Here is a 22,928-nt window from a genome sequence, read left to right on the forward strand (position 1 = left end):
TTCGGGAAACAGGCAGATTCCCTTGAGGCATTGGTCCAAGACATTGTTTTTTGTTGCATTTTGCAGAAAGCAGGATTACCATATGTTGGGACGAAAAAGTCCTTTGCATGGTAATGCATGTATACCCCTGTCCTGAGTGGCCCAGCTGCAGTGATATCTGGATCTCCGGTGCTGATTTTTAGTTATGGGTGAAGACGGATCATGCGTGTACACTATGACGTATGCCTGTCTCATGGATTATGATCTTGCTTAAACAGGGAGGATCTTCCAGGGGCAACCCTTGTGTGGTTAAAAGCCAATGCCTTCACTAGGAGTTAAGTTGCATGATTACGCTGGTGGCAGCATACCAAGTAATAACACAGTGCCTGTGTTACTGGACTGAGGCCTACTAGTCCACTCGTGTGAATTTACGGTGCTGTATGTTTAACTATCCCTTTGCCTACATTAGGATGGATGTAACGTTGTACAGTGTGCCTGTGTTTGCATAAGCCCGCTGGGAAGTATGTGTACCTGTGAATAGTACAATACATTGATTCCAGTGGGTATCTACGTTGGGATGCTGATGAAGTGTTGCAATACATGGAAACCTCCACGCCTGCGTGCGAGGAATTTATGTGCTTGTTAAGGGTACAATACATGGAAGTCCCTGGTTTCCATTTTGAGAGACCCAGGGCTTGTTGAAGAAGCATGTTAAGTAGGTCAGCTGCCAAATCTGTGGATTGCTGCATTCCTGAGAGCTGGGGTAGAACACACATAATAGGAAGAAAGAGCCAGGCTCTTCAGTACACTTAAGAAGGGATATTTGATTCAGAACGAGGTCACTGATCAAAGGTACCTGGACGCAACAGGAAGGAGATGGGACTGATAAGGGAATCATAAAGAATATTGCTGGGGCCTTCTAGTGTTTTGAAAGACATATATCAGTGAGGCTGACAATCAAGTGTGACACTCTAGCCACTTTGTTGGCCTGTGATTTAGGGCTATAAATTTGAAAACACTCCTGCTGTGACAGACTACTCTATAGAGAAATGATAGGACAGAGGAGGGGGCACCTCAAAGCGGGCGACCCCATTACACAAACTTCAAATACTCATATACAAAGTACAATTTATATCTCAGAAGGATTATAAAAAAATGAAGCTTGACCCTCTCAGGATTGTCAAACTGAGGCAGTACATCGGCGCAGCATAGATCAGCACGACTTCTGCCTGTACTGACCAGACCTTGAGACTATAGTTTTGCATTCTCCCTGCTGGGTTAGGGGAGATCACATAGGAGAATCAAGATCACTAGCCCTGAAGCCTAAATCATCAACTTCTGTCTGACCCGAGACAGAAGAGCTTGGGAGGAGAAGAACAATGCGAGGATGGATTCAGAGATTCTGACGACTGGATCCAGTGAGTTGATTATGAGATTCTGGTTTGTCAGGACCGTCATACCAATTGGACTGTCCACTTGTGCGTGTTGTTTGCAAACCCAATTGCTGGGTAGGGTTGCGTAGAATCTTAAGTGCCGTTTCCCTGATGCAGTGCTGTGAGGAAGATAGGGCCATAGCCCTGTGCAGTGTTACGACCCAAAGAGATATGCCTCCTTAAGAACGGTGTAGCCAACCCATGTATGCTAGGTGAGCTGAGAAGAAGGGTTTCACCCTGTGCAGTGTGGTAACCGTAAGGGGGCGTCATCTGGTGTGTCATTGTGCACTGCCATGTATGTCAGTAGGCGACAGTGGCAGGAGTGAGGCCATTGTCTTCGGGCTAGCGTGCAGCATGACAAGGTGCGGGTTACTACCTGTGGTGGAAGAGCATCAATTCAACCACCCAAACCCAAAGTTCCCAAGACATGTCACCAGACTCGGCCAGACTTGCAGCAGAACTGGAGGACTACCTTGGACGTCTGCCACTCAGTGCTTAATTCAAGCCGGTGGTTTTCAGTGCTTAGCATCAGCACTTAATTGGTTGCCGGTCCTCGGCATAGAATAGAATCGAATAGAAGTAGCATTTATAGAGCTCATGGCTACCCATGGGCATCCCAGCGCTAAAAATGAAAGAAGATTCTAGAGTCTATCCAGGAAAGAGCCAAGTTTTCAACGACTTGCGAAAGATCATGTGGTTAGTTTCTTTCCGCAACTGAAGAGGAAGAGAATTCCAAAGCTTGGCGGCATTGTAGGAAAAAAGCCGACTGCCACTACTGGCTCTCCTAATCCTTGGGACGGAGGCTAGGTGCAGTTCATCAGATCGCAAAGGCACTTAACTGTCAACACCGCACTTAGCACAGTCTGCTGCATGGTAATTTAGAGATGAGCAGAACATCACTTGTTTCTGAATACAGTATACATTTTAAATTACTAATGCCCGCCTCCCCAGCAATTCCTTTAGCTTCAGGGACCTGGAATAATCTGAACTGTCACACTTGCAGGCGAGAGAGATGTTTAGTAGTAATTTTGGCAGCAATGACTGGGACAATGGGTTGTGCAAGCGGCTGTGGCCTCCAGGTCAGGGCCCTGGCACTTATTTGTTTACAAATCAAGCACTGCTGCCACATTCGCTACAGCATCCAGCTTACTGCTCCGAATCTTCACTTCATCTGGAGTGGGTAAGACTGATAACTGGGCAACAGACCTCTGAGGGAGTGCTCTGACTCAAGCAGTATGGCTTAGAGACTTTAACAAAACACATCATGGAACCTCGAAGAGTGGAACTAGCTAGGTCTAGCCTGAATGTTGCCTCACGTGAATGGGGAATAACCATGATCCTTAGAGAGAGAGGTGGAACTCAAAAGCTTTCCCAAGTTACAATAGCTTTGCTGCCTTAAGAAGACTGTGTATGCTATTTGTGGTGTGCCGTATTTCACTTTGTATATAAACACTACTTTTACAGAAAAGCATGTATTTGATTGGACAGTCATTTACTGGGGTTGCTGGATGCCTTTCGAGTCTTGAACCTGTGTTCACCCATTAGCTACCAACTCCTTCAGAAGCCTTTGACTTTACGATCCGCACTACAACAAGAGTCAAGTGTTGAAGGGGTGCTTTGCCCAGTTGCTCCTAACCCATAGTAAGTCAGTCTGGAGACAACAGAAGTAAAAGGCATCAACCACCACAATGAACCCAGTTGCTTTACCTTGCCCATGGCCCTCTGAAGGGTGTTCTGGCAGCATACACTTCTATTCTTTGCAGTGTCAGCTGACATGCCGAATAGAGAACATTTGTCTGTTTTGAAAAATCCCATGATCAATGTCTTCCTGGTGGGCATTAAAAGAGTACTTCCACAGTGGGGACATGACCAAGATGGCACAGCTTTGGACGCTCACTAAACAAGCTCCTAGCAGAGCCTCGGAATTATACAGCACCCCTGCAACAACTGCCCATTTGAAAGCCCCATTGGGCCCCCTCGACCTGTGGTGCGTGCCCCAGGTAGGATCCTGCAGACCGGCGCCATGTGGCCTTGTGGAGAAGAGAGCCAGGAGGTGTGGGCATGGCCGAGCTGGGGAGCACGCACCGATAGCGGAGGATTGGAAGAGGTTGCAGAGGCCCCTTTACAATGTGCAACTGCGACTGGTGTGTGATTGTGGTGGTCCCAGATAAGGCTTCCTTCTGTATCACTGTTTGAGAACCCATGCCCGCCACTAGAAGGCCGATGGGAGGCCTTGTGGAATTGGTGCCGGATGGGGGCTGCTCTGCACTCAAGTGTCATGGGGTGCGGGCCACATCCGTATAGATTTTGGGTCCCAGGGCGGGGTGCTGGGAGAGGAATGGCACCGGCTTTGAGGAGGACAGCAAGGGGCAGAGGAGAAGTTGGTGCCTGACGGGGACTGTCTTGATCCAGAGCAACGCAGTGCTTGCCCCATGCAAGTAAGGATTGCAGCCCCCGAGCAGGGGTCCAGGAGAGGAGATGCACTGAGGCCATCGTGGTGTCCCTGGGGTCATCATATGGGGTTTGTGGCCTGCCCCTGTCTCTCTCACGAACAAGTCGTTATGAGACACGCGGGTCATGAGGGTACAATATTAAAGCCACCAGGATACACCACCTGTGATGTGGATATTTAGGCTACCTCATAAAAGCCCAACTTGACAAAATACTTGCAGCCATAGCGGATACTAATGCCACCCTCCAGCAGGACATTGGCGCGGTATCAGTGGGCCTTGGCCTACTGCTGGCGGAGCACCATAAGTTATTGGACAGGGTCAAGGAGGTGGAAACCTCTGCAAACACAAGGAGATGATGGACGGAGTGCTGAAACTTTTCAGACACTCACCCCCAGTCACAGATCTGGGTTGAATCCACCATCATTCTTTAGCTCACTTCACCACCTCAGTTCAGACCTAGCTATATGCAAATCAGTCTTGTCCCTGTGCCTCATGGGAACAGTCCAGCCCGAACTGCCAAGCCAGGTCTTCCCTGAACCGGAAACAAGCATCCTGGGACCGGTTTCGGGGTAACACCCTTCTTCAGCCAGGCTAGCTTGAATCCAGTGGCAAAGAGAGCAAGGGACCCACGTCTGGGCATACCCTGCCAACTTAGGGCGAACAAAGCAAACACAAGGAGATGATGGACAGAGTGCTGAAACTTTTCAGACACTCGCCCCCAGTTGCAGTTCGGGCTGGACTGTTCCCATTGGGTGCAGGGTCAAGACTTATTTGCAAATGGCTGGGTCCAAACTGAAGTGACATGGTGAGAGAAAAAAATGATAGATTTAGGCAGAGATCTCTGTACTGGGGTGAATGTATGATATTGTTCTGCATTCTGTCCATCAATTGTTCTTTTTGCATTTGTCACCCTGAGTGGGACGGGTATGCCCAGACGTGGGTCTCGTGCTCTCCATGCCACTGGAGTCAAGCTGTCCTGGCTGATGCTGGCCGAAAGCCCGAAACCGGTCCTAGGATGCTTGTTTCCAGTCTAGGGAGGACCTGGCCTGGCAGTTCGGGCTGGACTGTTCCCATTGGGTGCAGGGTCAAGACTGATTTGCATATGGCTGGGTCCAAACTTGAATGGTACGGTGAGCAAAAAATTATGGATTTAGGCCCAGATCTCTGTACTGGGGTGAATGTATGACATTGTTCTGCATTCTGTCTATTAATTGTTCTTTTTGCATTTATCACCGTGGGTGGAAACCTCTGTACAGGAACTCTGTCCTGAGTTCACGTCACTGGCGAGCCAGGTAACCTCTCTAAGAGACAGGGTCCAGATTCTGGATCAACATGTGGAGAATGCTTAGGGGCGCAATAGGTGCAACAACATCTGAGTGTTAGGCCTTCCTGAAGTAATAGAGAACGGAGACATTTTGGCACACTTGGAGGGCTGACTGAGTTCAGAACAGAAATACATGCTGTCTGGCTCGGTGTCCTCCTTTGGTGACAATTCTGGGATTCCAGAGGTGACAATGCCGACAGCAGACTGTCTTCTTTGATATCCTTTGCGGTTTCAAAACTGTGCTGCTGATGGCATGGGAGGCTGTGTGGCGGCAGGGGGATGTGGGGTGGTAGAGGGCACTTGATTCAAGTACTGCACTTTTACAAAATTCCTGATTGAAAGGGAGTGAGAATGGTTGGTCTCTGGGGTGGATCTCTCCTCTATTCACCAAATATAGGGCCAACATGGTCCTGACTCGGCATGCTCTACTTGTTCTGCCCTCTCCAGAAGGGCCTATGCTGGCTGACTGGGGGAGTTCCACATACAGGTTATATTTCACAACAATCAGTTTGGACTGCCAGCCGTTGCTGCACTGCCCTTGGGTCGGGGAGTTCAATGTTGCGGGATGTTCGAATTTTACCTTTTCTCCTTCCTTTTTCTTATTTAATTTACACAAGGGCAAAGCTGCTTGACACCGGATGGAAAGGCGGACTGGGTGGTAACAAAGAACCTAACATTTAACAACACTACATGACCAACCACCAGCACTTATTGTCCTTCATTTTCTACCTGATAGTTTACTGCTAGGTGGTGATTATAATTGTGAACTGGACTGTTCTCCTCCCCAGCTGCCAGGGGCCCGAAATATAGACTAGTGGAGGTTCTGCTGGACTGGCTGGGGCATTGGGGATGGAAGACATATGGAGAGTCCAGCGTGGGGAAGACCGAGACTATTTGTATTTCTCCCATATCCATCGACTCCACACCCCGATAGACTGATTTGTATGCTCCAACCAACTTAGCCAGTGCCTTGTTTCATGTGAATACTTGGGGCACACATTATCTGACCACAGCCCTGTCCTATTTGGGTTCCTACCTGCAGGGGGCTTCCCACCCATTCCCACCTGGCTGCTTAATTTGTCCTCCCTGGGGTATGCATGCTACTGCGGCTCCCTGGTGGGTATCATCTCTTATTATTTTGCTCAAAATCAAGGCCCTGCATCCTTTTGCGTAGTGGAATGGGAGGACTTTAAGGTGGTGGTGCAGGGTCATTGTATTGGTCAGACGGTGGGGGCCCAATTGGAGCTGAACAAGGAACTCCGAACCCTGGAGGGTACACTGAAGGCCTTAGGTAATGCCCTCAGGATCCGGCCGGATAGCCTAGATGAAATCAGGGAAACAAGAGAAAGATATATTGCCGTACTGGAGAGTCTTTGCAATTATAACCACAAACAGTATATTGCTAGGGCACATGAAGAGGAAGGGATATTGGGTAGGTTGCTGGCATGGCTTATCAGACCCGAATCCAAAGGGGTCCCCTATCACACATTTCCGGCGGAAGTATGGCCTTTCCCTGCACTCCTCTGATGGCATTAATTCTGGGTTCTACGAGTACTATGAAAATCCATATGCAGACCCTGAATCCTCCTCCCCCGCCCACCTCCTCCCCAAGACGCATGCTTGATCTGCCTTCTTGTGCAGCATACCACAAGATAGGCTACCCGCAGAACACTGTGAGGAGATTGGGGGGAGGGGGGGTCCTGTGACAGCACAGGAGATACGGATGACGATTAAAGTATTGGCGAGGGGTAAGACATCGGGCCTTGATCGCAACATATGCTCTAGCCCTGCCTCCACAGCTAGAAAAGATGTATGCAGACTCTTGGAGGCTCGGCAAGCTGCCCAAGTCCACTAGTAATGCACTGGTTATCCCCTTACCTAACAGTAAAACATAGACGGCTCAACAGCGAATCTTGGTTTGCAAGGGCTTCAGGAGGATGCACCACGTGGTACAGCTACCTGAGGTTCTGAGAAGTGTTACAGTATTGGAAAAAAAATACTTTGGTCTTCATGAATGAGGTACCACAAATGAGGGAGCAAGCCGAGTGCTAACACTTCGCTAAGGATCTTAAAAGTCTACCTAAACCACATTCACAGGCTCCCTCTTGTCTTCTCAGCAGTGCCTAATATTTCTTCATGCTGGCCTTTCCTTAACATCTTTACCGCTGAGGAGGTAGTCTTGTGTTTCTTCTGTCCCACCAGCACTACTCCCCTGGAACACTACAAATAAAATAAAGCCTATGGGGTAGATTCATCAACACAAATTGCGATCGCAATAGTTGGGAAACAGCTTTTGCGATCGCAATTCCATGAACCACAATTCATGAAATGAAAAACAACAAAATTGCGAAATCGCAAAATAATTTTTGCGACTTCGCAAATAAAATCGCAGAATCAAAGTGGAACCCCCTTTGCGATTCAGAAATAGCGATTTTCCAATGATTCTGTGATTTCATGTGCGAAGTCACAAAATAATCGCAAACCAAATGCATGAAAAATCGCAATTAGCGAAAAATCTCGAAATCGCTATTTGCGAGGCACAATTTAAGGAGAACTCAAACCAGGTGGTAACCATAAAGTTCAACAAAAAAAAATAATAAATACAAACTAGATACAGGTGCGGGGCTGAACAAACACACTTAAGGAGACGCAGTAGGAGCATGAGTACATTCACAATGCCAGGACTCTACATGGTGGTAAGGCGGCGAAGGCTCCAGGATGCAGCCAGGAACAGACGCAGGATCGAGGAGCGAATTTTCCAGCAGCGGATCACACTCCTGGCCAGACTGAGGAGGAAATCTACTCGAAGTACAGGCTGAATGGGGCAATGATTACCAAGCTCATCCGGGACCTTGACCCCCTGATGCAGCACCCAACAAGGAGGACCAATGCTGTGCCCACCCATGTCCAGGTCTTGTGCTGCCTGCACCTCCTGGCCTCTGGAAGCTTCCAGGGGATAGTTACAGTTGCAGGGGGGATTTCCCAGAGCACACTGTCCCGCTGCCTAAGGAGTTTCCTGGACGCCATGCTGACCCCGATACAACATTACATTACATTCCCAACCACCCAACATGATTTGAATCAAACAAAGCTGCAATTTTACAACATTGCGCAATCCCCCCATGTAATTGGATGCATTGACTGTACCCACATCCACATCTGCCCACCCGCTGAGAGAGAATACATGTACAGGAACCGCAAGTCCTACCACTCACTGAACATCCAGATGGTCTGCAACGCAAAGACAATCATCACCGACATAGTGGCACAATACCCGGGGAGCACGCATGATTCCTTCATATTCTGGAACAGCGGCATGCACACACGCCTGGCCAGGGGAGACTTTGGCGAAGGACACCTCCTAGGTAAGTACACATGCCCACAAACAGTACATCGAGACCATGTAGCTGCGCATAACAGGCACTGACCCTCTGCTCCATTCATTCAGGTGACAGCGCCTACGGCCTCTGTGATTACCTCCTCACCCCATACCTCAACCCTGCCACACCACAGCAACGGCGCTACAATGCCGCACACATTCGCACTAGAAATTGCATTGAGCGGACATTTGGGCTTCTAAAGAGCCGATTCCGCATCCTACATAAGACTGGTGGGGCCCTCAAATACCAGCCTGAGGTCTGCTGCCGCATCGTGGCCGTGTGTGCAATACCCCACAATATTGCTACCAAGCGGAGGATACCTGTGGAGATCTCGGGCTGTGAGTCGGAAGGGGACAACCACCCACCTGCACATGTGCATCATGCACGCGAGGAGAATCCTGCAGAAGGACACAGGCGCCGCAACCAAATCACAATGAACTGTTTCTAGTGCACCCATACACCTCACACAACACTGCACTCATGCATGACAAATGTAATAATGACATGAGTCGGATTTACGTGTGACATAAATTGTTATTGTTATTTTCACAATAATGTGTCTTTAAATTTCTTATTTCTAAATACATGATAACTGTATTTCCTCATACAGCCCCATGATAGAGAAGCAGGCATGCTTGTCTTATCAGCATGGCCCTGCTGCTAGAGTTCATAGAGTTACTGGCGCCTCCGGCCGGACGCACCCAGTCGCCTCTCCACGTCCTCCACGCCACTATTGGACCGTGATGCTGCAGTGGGCCTGGTGCTGCGGCGGCGTGCGGTTACCACCGGCAAGGACAGGCTGCTGTGACTTGATGTGCCCTCACTGGCATCATCCCCCCCACTTGCTTGGCCATGGCCAGACGCCTGCAGACTCTGGACAGCTGTTGTGACTTGTTCCAAGGCCCTGGCGACGTCCTGGCAGCATTGTACCATCTCAATTTGCATCGCAAGAGAGCGGCGTGAAAGTTGGGAGGTGGCATTACCAATCAGATGGTTGGATCTTGTGTATGCTGACAGGCGGGTCAGCAGCTGGGGGTGGCGGTGGCGGGTGATGTCCTGCTGGGACACCAGGATCTGGCTGTTCCCCCTGACAGCTGCGGTCATGACCTGCATGCTTTCCGTGAGCTGGCTCACGTTTTGCGCTGTCTTATTGAGCTGCAGGTGGATGGCTGCCAAGTGCCGTGCCTGCTTCTGGTGGACAGCAAGCATCCGGCGTTCTATGGCCAGCCCAGGTTCTCGGACATGTTCCCCCCTGCCAGCGTGTGGTGACACGTTGCGCTGCTGCCTCATCAGTCCGCTGGACTGAGATCGCACAGTGGCTGTGCGCCGTGTCTGCCTCCTGGGTGGTGGTGTGGCCTGTACCACTGCCATGGGTGTCACATGGGGTGGTTGCTGTGCTCCTGTGGCTGCAGGGGTGGCCCTGTCCACATGGGGAGGTGGTGGTACTGCTGCTGGTGGTTGTGATGGTCCTTGTCTTGGGGCAGGATGGCCTTCTCCCTCGGTGTCCTCAGGGTTCTCCTCAATGTGGAGTGCCTCGCTGTCTGTGCTGGGTTGTTCTGACACACCTGTGATGTAAATGGGTGCATGATTAATGATATGTATCTTGCACATGGGATGTTTCAACATGCATGCAGGCTTGCATTCCTTGACTGGCTTTAGGGATATCTTTCACTTGACAGGTCTGGCTGTGTGTGGCTATCCGGGAATTATTGTCACACTACAGGTCTCACAATGCAATAGGGCATTTCAGGTGTGCATGGCCTGCATTACTGGGGTTATCAAATGGCTAGCTCTGGAGTCATGGGCATTGTTAGGGGACGAGGTTGCAGTTGCATGTTACTTACCTTGGGATTGTTGGGTGGGTCGAGAGGTGTCCAGCCGGGTGACCCCCATGCAGGCTCCAGGATTGAGGGTGTCCTCCACCAGGTCTTCGAGTGGAGTGTTGGGTGCAACTGTGGGGTCCCCTCCTCCGGTGGCATGTTGCTCCCCCAGCCTCTCAGCAATGCGTTCTTTGGCACGAACTCTGAGGTCGTACCACCTCTTTTTGAGCTCATCAATGGAGCGCCGGGTCACTCCAACTGAGTTCACCTTTGAGCGGATGCGCAGCCAAATGCGCCTCTTATCAGCCTCAGGCACCCTCCGGGACTCCTTGCCAAACAGCCTGTCATGGTCCTTTGATACTCCCTCGATGAGGAACTCCAATTCCTGTTCAGAGAATTTTATTTTTCTCTTTCTGCCTGGTGCACTGCTTCCTGCTGCTTCCTGGGGCATTATATTTTGTTGTTTGTGTCCTGTTGTGGTGCTGCAGGATGTGTCTTGTGGAGCTCTGGGCTGTGCTTCTTCCACTCTCAGGCTCTGTGTTTTGATTGAGGGAGGGAACTGCCTACTTCCTGGTTGTGATGTCATCATTGTGCTCGAAATGCGACTTCCCGTTTTTGCGATCTCGCTACGATTTCGGTAATTGTGAGTTTGCAATTTTCACATGGAAAACGGGCGTATCTGCGATCTTGTGCGATTTCGCGAAAATCGCAATCGGCAATTGCGGCCGATTGTGATTCGCTTTTTTTAGTCGCTTTTCTTGATGCATCCCGTTCTGCGCATTCTAAATTGCGATTCAGTATCTTTTTCGCAATTTAAAATTAGCAGAATATGGGTTTGATGCATCTGAGGGATAGTTCTAACCTCTGTAGCACTAGCCAACAGTAAAATGTCCTTGCCACAGGAATCCCCAGTGCCCTTAGGTATGAAAACAAAAAAGCCCAACCATAAAAAAATTCAATTTAATGAGGTTGATTGTATTTTTTTTTTTGCACAACTCCCATCAACTAGCGTTCAAAAACTATTACTGTCCTCACATTCCTGTTAGTGTCATTGCTCTTAATTCCAAATATGAAATAGTTTCAAGAAATATCTAAATAAAAGAAATAGCATTTGATTGTATCAGAGGAAACCGTATTCGACAATTGTGAAAAGGACCATAATGGACAGTAGTTATCAAGCCTCAAACCAATGAGGTTATCAAGGCTGAAAGTAATGATCCATCAAGTGAAGTTCAGCTGCATACCTGTGTTTGATGTTTGTTCCTAACATGGTGAGGAAAGAATTTGTGAATGGACAGAAAATCCACTTTTGTTCCAGCTATTGCATGCACCATGAATAATCTCATGAAAATAGTTTAAGCGAAAACTGTTTCTATTATGGACCCTCCACCAGATCCCTGGAGCGAATAAGTGCAATGTCACGAACACATAATTTAAGTCGTGCCCAAGAGTCGTTCTCACCATTATTCATGTTCCTTCTTTGCTGCAGTTGTCTGTAATAGTTGTCATCTCTGATGCATTTCATAAGAGTTCATGTTTCACCTTAATTTGTGCTAGAACCAAATAACCAGAAATTATGCAGGTAACTTATTCTACGTTACTATCCCACCTACAATATACCATAGGACACGTCTTAATACAATATTCTGTAATCTATAAATAATTTTTAGCGTCTGATTTATGACTGCATATTATTCAAGAGGTATTGCACTCCAAGAAAGTTATTGAACACGGTATGAAGTCAGGCCCTCTTACTCCACTGACTGCCAATAGCTAGCCAAACTAATTCTCTCCTCCTTAGGGTCTCCTTAGATGGTGATTTCTTCTGCTGGACATTTTGTTGAGATGGCAGCAGTCCCTTATTGGAGCTTCATGGGGCATAAGCTACTCTGGACATTAGCCCTCCCCACAAGTCGCTTTCTTCATGATTCACCTGACATTAGCCCTCCCCACAAGTCGCTTTCTTCATGATTCACCTGACATTAGCCCTCCCCACAAGTCGCTTTCTTCATGATTCACCTATCTTTAACAGATCTAGATTTCTGGTCTGTGTCTGGGATGAAGTCCTTAGATGGTTGCAAGGTTGCTTACTTGTGTGAGCTTGACAACGATTCACCATATTTGCTTGGATTGACAGACCATCTGTGAAGAGAAAGTTTTATGGAGCAACATTTGCCACAAATCTACTCTGTTATCACAAAGCTGTTTTATTAGAAATTAACTGCATGACTTGTTGTTCTTTAGGAAATGGATGCTGATGCATTTGAAAAAAAATACAACACCATAGGAGTTGATCTAATCCGCACCCACCAACTGTTCTGCCGTGATGTTCTAAAAATACTTCCTGGTCAAATGGCTGTTGTCAGCAATGGGCGAGTAAGTACATATCAATCATCTTGTAGGATTTTCAATTGATATATTCAAGTATCCTAACACCAATCCTTCATGTAGAGCTGTAAAAAAAATTCCCTCTGTAAATAATACATGTATCACTCTTTTTTTCTTTAAGGTACAATGCATGTGGAGAAGCAACTTTCTGTAACAGTATTTTTGTGTGGGTTAAGATGACTTTGTCCTTATGTGCTTGTGTTATGGATCTTATCAGCATGCATGCCATGGTACAGTAGATCTCAAGTATATTGTGGTGCAGCCAGAAAAATAATAATTCTGTGATTCACAAAAGCTGTGAATTGTGCAAATACATTTTAGATTTCTAGTTTTCGATTTTTTTTTGTATGTTGTCATTTATTTACTTAAAGTATTGCCTTAATTCAGCACTCACATTGGTGGTGTGATTACGGAAGAGTAGGAGTTTTATTTACCCTCTGTGTCCTGGGTCTAAATCAGTGTCTGGATTCATTTTTCTAGATTCCTCAACGTTCACTGCCACAAATAAGGACGTTTCGGCAGATCAGTGCAGATGCTTTAATATGTTGTATGATTGTATATTTGATATTAATTTTTTTTAAATGACATGAACTTGATGACATTGTCTAAATGATCTGGCCTAAACTCTCCATATGATGAGTATTTGCGATCATTCCTTTCCTATATTATGACCGAAGTTCCGCGTTGAACAGAAGCGCAACTTGGAATACAAAGTGAAAGAGGTGAGCATAAAAGTGCACAGGTACTGCCAAGGGTAGCTAAGGTAGGCAAGAACATTGATGACCGGAACAAAGAAACTAGAGTTTTGAAAAGCTGTGCTAAATGCTAAGAAGAAATGGCCAGAATGCCGTAGGTGCGTGTCTAGTGTTTGACTGAAGAATCCAAAGGATCAGGAGCCAGTGCCCTTGCTGATGAACTAGATGATGATGGTGCAGCATTTGAGGAAAGATCCGTTATTGATGTGTGTGTGCATCAGTGAGAGGCAACATGAGGGAAGGGTAGGGCTTTAGGTTCGCGGTTTTTCCTTCATTGACTTACTTGACCCTAACATCAGTGCAAAGGAAAGGGGTGCTAGGATTTGAGGGCAGGGATGGGCCTTACTCCCAACCTAGCTCTGGAAATAGAGCTAATGAGATCAAGAAAACTGAATAGCCAGTGTATTCCAAGTTGTATACTGCAGTCCACGAAGCTGATTCCAGTGGAAGGAACCTTCTTCTGAGAGCTGGAGAGTGCAGAGAAGCTCCAAAAATCCATTCCATGACCACCCAAGCGAGCCAATGGGAAAAAGACTGTCACTGAACACTATTTGAGTGATGTTTGAATAAAGGTACACTAATGTGGAATACAACAAAATGTAAAAGTTAAACAATATATGAAAGAAGAGATATATTTTTATGTTCTATCCTATACAAGTTTTTCTGGTTTATTGACTACGATTAATCAAAACTGCTACTTAACGTTGAATGCTATAAACTAAAAAAAAATTGTTGTGCTGCCTGCTTTTCCCTTAGGTTGAGCCCCCTAGCTGGAACCTGGAAAGAACTGTGTTTGTAATCTTGTATGTGCATAGACACATATTGGGGTCCTCATATCTTTGACGGTCAAGGCCTATGTCTTATTTATTTTATATTATAAACTATCAAGGTTAGGGTAAGAGTGAATGACTGCTGTGGCGAAGTTTATGAAGGTGAATCCAGATAAGGGCAGTTAAGGTACACTTAGAGCCTTATGCATGATGGCCCTATTGGTAGCAGGTTTGTGGTACATTGTCGAGGGAATGTGTTAATAGTTTGGGACATATAAAAAAGAGAGTGCTGATAGGGCAGCCTTAATGTGTCTGGCTGTGGCTAGCTCAATGGATTAGTCTGAATTGCCAGGATGCCTTTCTTAGGGCCTGTGATAGATAGTTACAGAGAACGAGAGTGTAAAAGACGAGTGATGATTTGGATCGGTGAATAATTGTTCTTTGGGGTTTTCTGCGTTACGGTGATCCATTTCATGGGGACTGCCAGGGCATTGACAGGCTCTGCTGCGGTTTAACACAAGATGGAATGGTGAACAATTGGTGTGTCTGAGATGCTAGTCGATATTCCCCCCGAAAAGCCAGTATATTTGTGTCTGTGTGAACTCCAGTCTGTGTCACCACCTTAATAAAATGCTGGACGTGGCACAGTGGTGGCATTTCTTGACAACTTGTGTGCATGCATTGGAGGATATCCATTGTCCATTCCTTTTAGAATTATGGCCCACACACACTAGTGGTGATTCTGGGCACCATGTAGTAATCCATGGCATGATAGCCACCTGTGGGTAGGTGCTGGCTCTGGCACAAAACTGCTTATTCTTTGAAACATTGGGCATAAGTGAGAGAATGCTTATTGCCCGCCCCTGGGAATATCATAGCCTTCGTATGACGGTAGCATTACTTGGCAACTTATAAGTATTTGTGGCATGCTGCCATGCCTGATAAAATGCTGGCCCTGATCTAACGGCCATTGCTCATTGCATTTGTTGTAGGCATCCAGGGCATGATTGTACCTGTCTGCCAAAATGCTGTTCCTGACAGAATAGTGGTTATTCTGGGTGCATTGTCGGCATCCGTGGCACAGTGGTACTGACCATTAGAAATGTAGAGGTAATTCTTAACGTATTGTGTGCATGTGCATTCACTGTGCATTGCTACTTAACTGTGGTCTACAGTTCACTCTGGCACAACAGTGCCAATGTTCTTGGAATATTGTGGACATCCATGGCAGAGGGATTGTGGTGGGAGTATAGTGTATTTTGTGGCATATTGTGGGCTTCCATGGCAGAGGGATTGTGGTGGGAGTATGTTGTATTTTGTGGCATGTTATGGGCATCCATGGCAGAGGGATTGTGGTGGGAGTATGGTGTATTTTGTGGCATATTGTGGGCATCCATGGCACACCACCTGCAATAATGATGACTCCTGCATTTGGTGAACAGATGTAATGTACTCTAGTGCACATCTCCAACCAGCAACTACCGAAAACTAGGACAGATAGATCTTTGCCAGTTACTGGAGTTCTGAGAGAGGGCTCAGGGCGGTAAAACCTATTGCCTTTGTAAAGGATGGTATGGGTTGTTGTTGAGTCTCAAAGGTGACGGCAGAGCTGTTGTCCTGTAACCGAAAAACAGACAGCTCTGCAATCATTGCTAGGGTACTTCAGTCTAGCAAGCATGGATACCTAAGTTTTGTCGAAGTGAGTGAGACTATCACTCTAGGAATCAGCTTGGATTGGTTAATTTCCCACTCGTATTTGTAAATTTAGTGCATGAATGTAAAAAAGGAAACCGATAATGATATGGAGTTGAAAGCTTTGCTTTATGGTCTATGTGCTGACGCTGCTCAACGTAGTACTCAGACGTATGTAAGTGCTTTGAGGCGTGATAATCATAGCCACTTTTCGAGCGAATTAAGATCCTTAACCACACAGATTAACGCTTGAAGCACTTCTGTTAGCACCGAAGGATTATGTTCTCCTGCTGTAAATGCCTTCATCATTTACACCTGAGGTGCAAGGTATTCCAATGTCTATATCGGGGATCCTGCCTTTTACATTGCGCAATAGAACTTGGCTTATATTTGGAAAAAGTGCCTTCCTTTTCTCTACCTAATCTAAAAATTGTAATATGTGTTATACAAACGAAAGATGAAATCAGTTTTAAAAAATCGCCTTTTGTATTAATCAGAATTTACCATTGCCTGGCTTTATTTGAAATGAGCGAGATACTAAAATATTAACATGCTTGTCTAAACACTGCTTAACGCTTTTACTTTAATGATTGGCCTATTATTTGCTTTGTTATTGTAATAAATAAAAATAAAGCTTTACCGGTTTGTTTTCTGTCATAGTTATACTTTGTTTTATACGAAGATAAATATGCTATGCAGCATCAGAGGTAGCATTTAATACCCACTGTGCTCCAGTTTCTTCCCAGATTCTGATCAGCTTTTAATAACACAGACTTGTCCTAATAAACTCACAAACTGATGCATAACTGTCCTGCCTTAGTCCCAGCCCAACCGTTTTTCGAAGGCACAGTCTTGTCAACAGATTTCACCACATACCTGTACACCTGTTCGCCATTTACCCTTTAACATCTAACTCATGTACAAGGTCACCGGATGCCGCCATCTTATCCCTTATACACTGCCTGTTTACTGCTGGGATTCCATTTTAGAAATCAGGTGGCTTTGTCTAATGGGTCCATTGATGTGAATCAGTGCTTCAACTCCCTGGAGGGCTCTTGCTCAGAAAGTAAAATAAGAGCTGTTGCACTTGTTAGGATGGCTTACAGAGAAGTGATATTCCATAGTAATTCCAGAACCAAATTTGAAAGTTTCAAAACTGTGCATTTGCTTCCATCTGCTAGCCCAAAACAAGAGTTGAGCATGTGTAGAACATGGGACCGGTAACAAATATTAGAGTACTCTGTTCTTTAAAGGCATGCTGTTTGTGTTTCGTTTTCTTTGTTGTTTGCTTTTTTTCTTTTTTTTCTGAAGCTCTACCCTTTGTATTATGCCCAGTGTGTAGGGACTAGGGCTATCAAAGGAGTAGTATTCTCTGTCCGACAGGGGTCGTTTTCTGAGGTATTAGCACTAGTAGAGTATTTAGCCCAGTTTCTTACTAAAAGAATTATGAGTAAATTTGATAGTACTTTATTGTATCAAGAGTTTTATTAGCACAGCAGTTACTATGATTTCTTACTGCTTTTTCATTTGATAAGATGCCTGTCACAGGGTTCTCTATGGTTCCATTTGCGAAGGCAAAGTACATCACCCCAGTGTCCCTGCAATAGTGAGGCTGAAAATGTTTCCGGGTAAATCTCTTTCACTTTGCCCTCCAGCAGGATACACAGGGCGGAAGGGTACCAGTGGAAATGCCTTATACAAGACGCTCAATGCTATCATCCCAAGAAAATTCTTAGAAGACAGAGGTGTGTTGATGGATCCCTGTTCCTCTTTCTTCAGACAAGATGGGAGTGGCTTTGTCAATGGAGTGGTCACAATAACTAGTATGATGCGAAAACATGGGGTGGTGAGGAAACACGGAAGTCATAGAAAGAGTGTTGCAGAATCCCTGCAACTCATTCTCCAGTCCAGGGAACTTGGGAATTTATGGATGTACCTAAATAAAGACCACCAGCTTCAACCAAAGTATTGGATAGAGGAACTGTATTCACAGTGCTAACTGTAGACTGTTGAACAAGATGAAATAATATTACCTCAGAGATCCTGAGACTTTAGGTAATAAACACAGCTTGCCATAAGGACATGCACACTGCCCCTCTTTCTTCGGTAATGCAAAAGTACAATGATGGAGACTTGTGTTCTTCTTGAGCTAGCATCAACGGGTCTCCCGCATGGTGATGAATTTCATCACATGTCCTCCTCTTAGACATGTAGAGGATCTTATAGGTGTAGCACCTTTGTACAGCCTATTTGGGCCTGTAAAGATCTAATAGCACAACATGCTGGAGGCTTTTTCTGTAAGTTCCCAGCAACAACTTTTTTTTAGCAGTACTGTTCATAGATCGGATTCTGACATGTTTAGAACAAAACAAGCCTGACCGTTTCAGATGATATGGTGATCCAGGGAACTGCCATGAGTTGATATCAGGATGATCAGGTATAAAGACATGGGATTATTAGATGTCTTTACTTCCTTATTGCGTATTTTGGGAGGGTCTGTCACAATATATGTACCCATCTCATGTATAGTATTAATTCAGAGTCGGATTGATCTAAAACAGTTCTGTCAAAAAAGTGACTAGCATCTTCTGCTATTCTGTATAGAATCTGAGTAGACTGCCCCAGTAGACAGCACTAAGATTCTGGCATTCTCTGATATGCAGCACAGCTTCGAAGGTAAAGCCTGGAGGTACACTCCTTCTTAACAGACATTGTTAGGGGACTTTAACCTTCACTTTTTGGATCCCGCGGACAATGCCGCATCCAACCTTCTCTCTGACCTAAACACGGCCGACCTCCACCTCCAAAATACTAAAGCCACCCATGAGAAAGGCCATCTTCTGGATCCTATCCTCACCAACGTTAAGAACTTAAAGACCCTGGACCCAACCCCTCTGCCCTGGACAGACCACATGCTGATCCCAATGCACTGGTCATTCAATCCCACCACTGTTACTAAACAGAAAACGAGGATACGCACCAGACAATGGTATAAGCTAATACCAGAGGAATGGGAATCCATGCTCCGGGAAACCATGAGTCCCCTGCCCACGGACCCCAACTCCGCTGACAGAGAATTTAATGACTGGCTAGTCCTTCCCCTGGACAATCTTGTTCCCCTCAACAGTACCCTAAAACACGTCAAACGGGCCACTCCCGCTCCCTGGTACACACCCGCCCTCAACACCCTCAAGAAAGAGTGCAAAAAGTCCGAACGTTCTTGGAGGAGAAACAAGTTGACACCAGAGAAAAATGCGTACCAGTCAAACATGAAAGCATACAAACGTGCCCTCCACGAAGCAAAAAGGGCCTTCTACGAGGAAAAAATAAAGGGCTCCTCTTGTTCAGCTAAGGAGACATTCTCCATCCTTAAAGAGCTCCTCTATGTCCCCGACCCCCCACAGACACCTATGGACCCCAAAGCAGCGGAGGAAAAATGCGCAAAGTTGGCCGCCTTCTTTGACGAAAAAATCAAAAGAATCATCACCTCCCTTCCTGTCACTAAACCCGACATCATAAAATCCAAGGACCCACCGCCAACAACCAATAAGCCACGTCTAGCGGCACTCGGCCCAGTCACAGAAGTGGAAGTGATGGCCGCACTCATTTCAACCAAGAGCGGAGCCCCCAGTGACCCAGTGCCGGTACGGTTCGTCAAATCCATCTCTCAGGCCATAGTCCCTCAACTGACAGCCCTTATTAACACCTCACTGGCACGGGGAGAAGTCCCCCTGAACTGGAAAGAGGCTATCGTCAAAGGACTCCTTAAAAAACCTTCGCTAGACACTGCCGACCTTTCCAACTATAGACCTATCTCACTCCTCCCTTGGATAGGCAAGGTGGCAGAAAAACTAGCAAATAAAAAATTATCACACTTTCTGGAGTCAAACCATCTCCTAAACGACTCCCAGACGGGCTTCAGACCAGGTCAGGGCACGGACACCGCCCTCCTGGCTGCAGTAGAAAAGACCAGGGAAATTATCGATTCAGGAGGATCAGTGGCAGTGGTCCTCCTGGACCTGAGTGCGGCCTTCGACACGGTCAGTCACCAGGTCCTGACTCACCGTCTCGATAATATCGGGGTAAAAGACAGGGCACTGAAATGGCTCTCATCCTTTCTCTCCCAACGCTCCTTCCAAGTATGGGAAGGTGAAAGCCGCTCCCCCTCCATTCCCCTCCAGTGTGGCGTGCCTCAGGGCTCATCCCTGAGCCCCACGCTGTTTAACGTGTATATGGCCCCACTGGAGGAACTGGTGTCACCCTATGGAGTATCCATAGTCAGTTACGCCGACGACACCCAGTTAGTGGTAACGCTCTCCCACCCCAGGCTAGAACCCTCTAATCTCCACGACTGTCTAACCAGTGTACATCAGTGGATGAGCAACTCTGCCTTGAAGCTAAATGGCTCCAAGACAGAGATTCTGCTCCTAGGGCATAACACCACGAGCCTTCCCCCGAACATCTGGCCCGCCTGCATGGGTGAACCCCCCACCCCCAAGACTGAGGTCAAGAGCCTCGGAGTGTGGCTAGAGACTGATCTCTCCTTTAGGACTCAGGCAAGAAAAACAGCCGGCATCTGCTACGGACTACTGAGATCATGCAGGAAGGTACTTCCCCTACTACCTTTCCAATCGCGCCTCCTGCTGATCCAAGGCCTAATTTTATCGAGGCTTGATTACTGTAATGCCATATACCTAGGATCCCCAGAAGCAGCACTCCAAACTCTTCAAAAAGCCCAAAATGCCGCAGCCCAACTCCTCACAAACACCCCGGCAAGAACATCTGCCAAGCCCGCCCTGAGGACGCTGCATTGGCTCCCTATCAGGGAAAGAGTGACCTTTAAGGCCCTATGTCTGGCCCACAAGGTACTGCACAATGCTGGCCCCCCTATTCTTCGGAACTGGATCACTCCCTACCGACCCACAAGAGCGCTCCGCTCCGAACATGGGAACTTCATCACGGTCCCCAAGGTGAAGAAGGCCCGGTTCGGTGGCCGCCGCTTCTCGGTCAATACGGGAAAAAAATGGAACACACTGCCCCTGAGCCTCAGAACAGAACCTAACCTTCTAAAATTTAGGAAGGCTCTCAAAACATTACTCTTTCCCTGAGCCATCCATCCCACTCCTGACTATCCTCCACTGGTGGTAACAGGTTCAGCGCTGGGATACCCCTGGAGGTGACTACGCGCTTTAGAAATCTATAAATAATAATTGTAAAGTGGATAGTGTGATACTAGTTATCTGCTTAATCAAACTTTTGGGCATTCCATACTTCTATACCACTTAGAGTTGCTTATCACAAACACCTGAGAATAATGGTAGCAGCACAAAAATTGGTTATAAAAGCCCTGTCTTGTTGTCCATCTGTTGGATGTGCACTTTTCAGTGCATGTTTGATAGTCACACGCATACACTGTGAAACTATGTGGGCTATAAAACTATATCAGGTGATGGTGAATTCAGGAGGCAAAGTTGTTTTAATCCAAAGGAATTGTTTGCAAGTATGAAGACAACTCTTGTCCACATATGATCCTTTGAGCATTTAGTTTCGTGTTGCAAGTAGCTCACAGTACTTACTGGTTACTCTGAACCCCAGAGTTGCAGGTATCCCCAATGTTGGTAAAGTTTCCTGGCTTTTTCAAGTGGGAAGCCAAGGTCACCTTAAAATAAGGAATTATTGGGTGAGTACGTAATTCGAAATTCAATTCTCCTGGTAATTCCTCATCTTGGCCCAGAGTTTACCTGGAAACTACAGCTGCTTAAGCTCAGCCGGTTCAATCTCCAAGTGAAATAACATATATCCAGTGTTGCTGTGGGTTCTCACAATACTAATTTAACCAGCAATTGCTGTTACTGGAATAAAAAGGGACCTCATAAAGAAACCCTTATGGTCAGAGGGTGCTTAAATGACTCTTGCACGATGGTTGTGGTCATGTCTTCAAAGCTACCCAAAGGATCCTCTTGGTTTGAACCAGATATCCTCAATCTAGTATCATTGTTGACTCCCACAACTGGGAAAATTATTGTAGGGTACTTTAACATGTGATACTTTTAACATGTGGTATGTTTTACTAGTACTGCTTCCTACACACGGTAAGGGCCAGACATTGTATTGGCTGGTTACTTTAAATGTTATACAACATATCATCAATCCCTAAGTACTATGTCTGATCTGACCATAATGTGAGTCTTTTCAAATTACAGATCAGAGCCGCAAATAACCGGCACTCCTATGCACTGATGTCAGTTGCATTCCAACACAGATCCGGACCTCTGCTCCAAATTTGTCGGTCTCCAAACAACTTCTAAACAAGAAAATCCTTTGTGCTAGGGAACCATGTCCCCTCCTAAAACTACAGGTTTAAAACCATGCTGAGACTGTGAGAAACAGATGTCGGTCAAGGACTCGCACAAGGTATGTCTCTGGTGTTTGGGTTTGGGGCACAACTCATAAAGTCCTTCAACAAGTGTTCCCTCATGCACCCAAAATTGATCCGGGTCCAAGAAGTAAAGCTGGATGACGTCAAACACACAAAGAAGGTACGAGCCTTGCGCAAGTCCCACGCTAAGTCAAGGGAGGTCGCTCCTGCAAAAGGTCAACTTTACGGTTGAGGTCCTTTGGTAAGATGAAATGCAAACAAAAAGCTAAGAAGACAGAGACTCGACCCCTCCTGTATTCTCAGACTGAAGATAAGATGCCAGGGTGTCACAATAGCACCTAGTCTCCCTCTGGTTCTCAGGTTGTGGAGAAGATTTCTCAGTTGGCCCAGTGCACTCCAAATTCCCTGGCCATCAGTGATGTTGCAACAGATCGAAGTCTTTAAGGAGATCATGTTGCAGATATTTGGCACTCTTCAGCTCCTGTGGAGCACCATTGGGCTCCAAAGCTTTACAGGGGTTGTTAACTGGGTTAATGTCAGTGGATCTGTCCTCAG

At 46.5% G+C, this 22,928-nt stretch overlaps 1 protein-coding gene across 2 annotated transcripts in view; it reads left to right on the forward strand.

Annotated features, from left to right (window-relative positions):
• Nucleotides 1-22,928, forward strand: part of UGGT2 (UDP-glucose glycoprotein glucosyltransferase 2) — a 1,586,510-nt gene that overhangs the window by 1,050,468 nt on the left and 513,114 nt on the right. For both annotated transcript variants that reach the window (XM_078657956.1, XM_078657957.1), the window contains one exon: nucleotides 12,634-12,765. In XM_078657956.1, coding sequence (XP_078514082.1) covers nucleotides 12,634-12,765 — 132 coding nt within the window. The remainder of the gene's footprint in view (nucleotides 1-12,633; nucleotides 12,766-22,928) is intronic.

This window comes from Lissotriton helveticus, chromosome 8, assembly GCF_964261635.1.
Source record: "Lissotriton helveticus chromosome 8, aLisHel1.1, whole genome shotgun sequence".
Taxonomy (NCBI): domain Eukaryota; kingdom Metazoa; phylum Chordata; class Amphibia; order Caudata; family Salamandridae; genus Lissotriton; species Lissotriton helveticus.